The following is a 4,662-nucleotide window of genomic DNA, read 5'->3' on the forward strand; positions in this document are numbered from 1 at the left end:
ATGAAAATCCTTGTGCTAATTTGAAGTTAAGATTAATTGGAAAAAGAGAACAAGATGGAAGGACGTATAACTTGCCAAGTTGTTCTGAGGTTGCCGCTTTAGTTGTCGACGACATTTGTGATTCAATTGAAAAAAGAGATATTGTTGTTCAAACTTCATCAGGATTATTACAACGTATCAGTGAATTGCATCATTCTTACCTTCCTCTTTAGTATCCATTACTATTTCCATATGGAAATGATGATTATAGAGTTGACATTCTTCATAGAGGTATTTCATCTTCAAGTAATAGCAAGCGCCTGACCTGTAGAATGAGAGAATTTTTCACTTACAGAATTCAAGACAGGGATCAATTGTTCTCACTAATTCTTAATGCAAAAAGATTGTTCCAGTAATTTTTGGTTGATGGTTATACCATGATTGAAAGTGAGAGACTATTTTTCATACATAACCAAAAAAAAGTTCATAGATGTGAATCTTATGAGAATTTGCGTAATCAACAAGCACTTGGGAGTACAGATATTTCTAACATCGGCCAACATGTGATATTACCTTCTTCATTTACCGGTGGTGCACGCTTTATGATGCAAAACTATTTGGATGCCATGTCGCTCTGTAAATGGTTTGGATATCCTGATTTTTCATAACATTTACGTGTAATCCAAAATGGCTAAAAGTTCAAAGGTTTCTTAAGGACACATCACTTCATCCAGAAGATAGACTGGATATATTATGTAGGTTGTTTAAGATCAAGTTGGTTGCATTTATTAAAGATTTAAGGGAAAATGAAGTTTTCATCAAGGTTCAAGCAGGTAATTACATTTATAGTTTAATGTATAAGTTTAAATATAATAATTTAGATTTTTCCTAAACATATTTAAATTTATAGTTTAACTTAGAAATTTAAACAAATTTTATTTGCTAACTTGTATTTTATTTGTATATTTTGCATGCAATGGTTTATACAACTGAATTTCAAAAAAGAGATTTGCCTCATAGTCATATATGTCTATTTATGCATGCTAACTGCAAGCTTCCTACAGTTTAATATATTGATCCCATTATTTCTGCTGAGATTCCAAATATCGATGATGATCCAGAATTGTATTTACTTGTCAAGGAGTTCATGATTCATGGTCCATGTGGAGCTGAAAATTTGAATTGCCCATTCATGGTTGATAGAAAGTGTTCTAAAAACTTTCCAAGCAATTTTGTAATCATACTTCAGTTGATTCAAATGGTTTTCCCTTATATAGGAGAAGAAATGATGGACATTTTGTTGGAAAATCTGGTGTTCAGTTAGATAACAAAAATGTTGCTCCATACAACAAATATCTGTTGAAAAGATATCAGGCACACATTAATGTTCAATGGTGCAATCAAGGATCTTCCATAAAGTATTTGTTTAAATATATAAACTAGGGTCCTGATAGAGCTACCGTTTCTATGGAGCGGACCAATAATGATTCTGATAACAACAATGTAGTGGATGAAATTAAAGAATACTATGATTGTAGATATATTTCTGCATGTGAAGAATCATGGTGGATTTTTAAATACGATGTTAATTATAGGCATCCTGTTGTGATTAGACTACCTTTTCATCTTCCTGATCAACAACAAGTTGTATATGAGGCAGACGATGACATCAAAGATGTTCTTGATCGCCCTTCAATTTCTTCTTCAATGTTCACATCTTGGATGACGTGTAATGTAATCAATAAAGAAGCACTAAAACTTATATATGTTGAATTTCCAACAAAATTTGTTTGGAAATGTAAAGATCTGATTTAGAAGCCAAGGGAACTTGGATATGCGATTGGTAGAATTCACTCGGTTTCTCCTAAATTTGGAGAAGCATATTTCTTAAGAATTCTTTTAAATAAAGTGAAAGGTCCTAAATCCTTCGAAGAAATTCACACAGTCAATGGTGAACTATGTTCTTCTTTTAAAGATGCGTGTTATAATCTTGGCCTTTTAGATGATAACAAAGAATTTATCGATGCAATTAAGGAAGCAAATCTTCCTGGATCAGGTTTTTATCTATGGTTCTTATTTGCTATGATGTTATTGTCTACGTGTGATCCAGAGATTGTTTGGCAAAACACCAGGGAATACATGTCAAATGGAATTCTTTACAATCAACAATAGAGATTAAAGTCTCCAGGTAATCTACAATTTTCTCATTATTATTAAATGACTATCATATAAAATTTTTGTATAAATTAAATTATATTTTACACTTTAATCAATTTGTTTTTTATACGTTCTAACTAATGTATTATTTTACGTATAGGTTTATCACTAAACGAAGATCAACTTAAAAACTTGACTTTGTATGAGATAGAAAAAATTTTACTCGGTAACAATTCCAGCCTTAAACATTATGGAAGGATGCCTTACCCAGATGTTGATTCTGTTTCATCTTCAAACAATCGTCTTATTACCGTGGAGCTAGATTATGACATACCAAATTTAAAGAACGAGTTTGATCAGCTGTTTGTTGCATTAACAAATGAGCAACGAGACATTTTTCTTGATATCATGGATGCAGTTAAACATAATAAGGGAGGTGTATTCTTTGTTTATGGTTATGGTGGAACATGCAAGACATTTCTTTGGAAGACAATTTCTGTAGCAATTAGAGCTCAAAGTCAGATTGTTTTAAATGTTGCTTCAAGTGGGATAGCTTCATTATTATTGACTGGAGGCAGGACAACACACTCTCGGTTTATAATTCCCATAAACCTTACTGAGGATTCTTTTTGTAGAATAAATCCAAAAAGTGATCTTGCCAGTTTAGAAAGAAAAACCCCATTAATCATTTGGGATGAAGCACCCATGGCACACAAACATGCATTTGAAGCTTTAGATCGAACTCTAAAGGATATATTAAAGTGTGTCAATCCTACGAATTTGATTATTCCATTTGGAGGGAAAATGATTGTTTTTGGAGGTGATTTCAGACAAATTCTACATGTTGTTCCAGGTGACAGTAGACAAAACATTGTTAATGCTTATTTAAGTTCTTCTTATTTATGGCAACAATGCAAAGTTTATATATTAACAAAAAACATGAGGTTAACTGTTGGAAGCGATCCATATGCTATTGAAAAGATAAGGGATTTTTCAACTTGGCTTTTGGACATAGGAGAAGGTAATCTTGGTGGTCCAAATGACGGTGAAGCAATTATTGATATTCCACGAGATTTTCTTATTACTAATCCACATGATCCTATAATTTCATTAATCAGTTTTGTTTATCCTTATATATTGGAAAACTTCAACATTGCTGATTATTTTCAAGAAAGAGCAATACTAGCTCCCAAGAATGAAGTTGTCCAAGAAATAAACGATTGTTTGTTGTCATTGTTTCCAGGAGTACAAAAAGAATATTTAAGTTCAGATAGCCTATGCCAATCCGAGTTTGTTCATGATGAGTTTGATGCAAATTTATACTCACCTGATGTTTTGAATGGTCTTAAAGTTTTAGGTCTTCCAAACCATATGCTCATTTTAAAAGTCGGTGTCCCAGTTATGTTATTAAGAAACATTGATCAGAAAAATGGCTTATGTAATGGGACTAGACTACAGGTTAAATCTTTGGGCAAATGTGTTATTGAGGCAGTTATCTTATTTGGAAGTAATATCAGAAACCAGACTTTTATTCCAAGAATGTCTTTAACTCCTTCTGAAGACAAGACCCTGTTCAAATTCCAAAGAAGACAATTTCCATTGGCTGTGTGCTTTGCAATGACAATTAATAAGAGCCAATGACAGTCTTTATCGAAGGTTGGTTTGTTCCTCAAAGAGCCTGTTTTCACACATGGCCAATTGTATGTTGTTTTATCAAGAGTTCAAAGTAGAGAAGGATTAAAATTATTGATTTTAGATCAGGATGGTAAACTAACAAATAAAACTTATAATGTTGTGTATAAAAAAGTTTTTAGAAATTTGTAAAACAATTTGTACAATTATATTATTCATATAAATTTTGTTATTTTTTTTGTTAAATTTATATTTCATTTCATAAAATTATAATTTCTTTGCATATCTAGAAATATAAAATACCAATTGCAAATTCAAACCAATACCGGTTCGTATATTTAACCAATACTTATGTCGTTATCTTATTACTGTAAAACACATAACCTTTAATTAGTAAAGATGTTATTATCAATTATTAATTCTAAATGAATAAGTACAACTTAATTAAAAAAAATAATTTATAATCCGTGATGCCCCCGGGTTATAACCTAGTATATATATATATATATATATATATATATATATATATATATATATATATATATATATATATATATCATACATACTTATAAAGATGACATTTTTTCTTGAATCTCATGCATTTGAAACCCCTTTTTTTAACTTCCTCAAATCACATTCATTTGAAACTCCCTTTTTTAACTAATGCAACCCAAAAGTTTTCTTAATTATGATTTAACACTCAAAAGTTTTATAACTTATATTATGTTTAATTAGCATTTAGTGAAAAGTTTACTATAAAAAGACCAATCTTTTGTGTCTTTTGTGTTATATAAAATCTTACATGTATGAAGGATTTGAAGATATTGTGATTCAAAAGTTTTCATATAATTGAAGCATTCATGATCCAAATATGATGATTTGAAGAAGTGAGTT

At 30.5% G+C, this 4,662-nt stretch overlaps 1 protein-coding gene across 1 annotated transcript; it reads left to right on the forward strand.

Annotated features, from left to right (window-relative positions):
• The first annotated feature begins 416 nt into the window (after positions 1-416).
• Positions 417-3,777, forward strand: LOC145068255 (uncharacterized). Its single transcript, XM_079015213.1, has 5 exons — positions 417-622; positions 1,257-1,397; positions 1,518-1,713; positions 1,795-2,035; positions 2,297-3,777. The coding sequence occupies exons 1-5, from the start codon at positions 417-419 to the stop codon at positions 3,775-3,777; spliced, it is 2,265 nt and encodes a 754-aa protein (XP_078871339.1).
• Positions 3,778-4,662: the final 885 nt, after the last annotated feature.

This window comes from Lactuca serriola, chromosome 8, assembly GCF_051521515.1.
Source record: "Lactuca serriola cultivar US96UC23 chromosome 8, Lser_US96UC23_V15, whole genome shotgun sequence".
NCBI classification, from domain to species: Eukaryota; Viridiplantae; Streptophyta; class Magnoliopsida; order Asterales; family Asteraceae; genus Lactuca; species Lactuca serriola.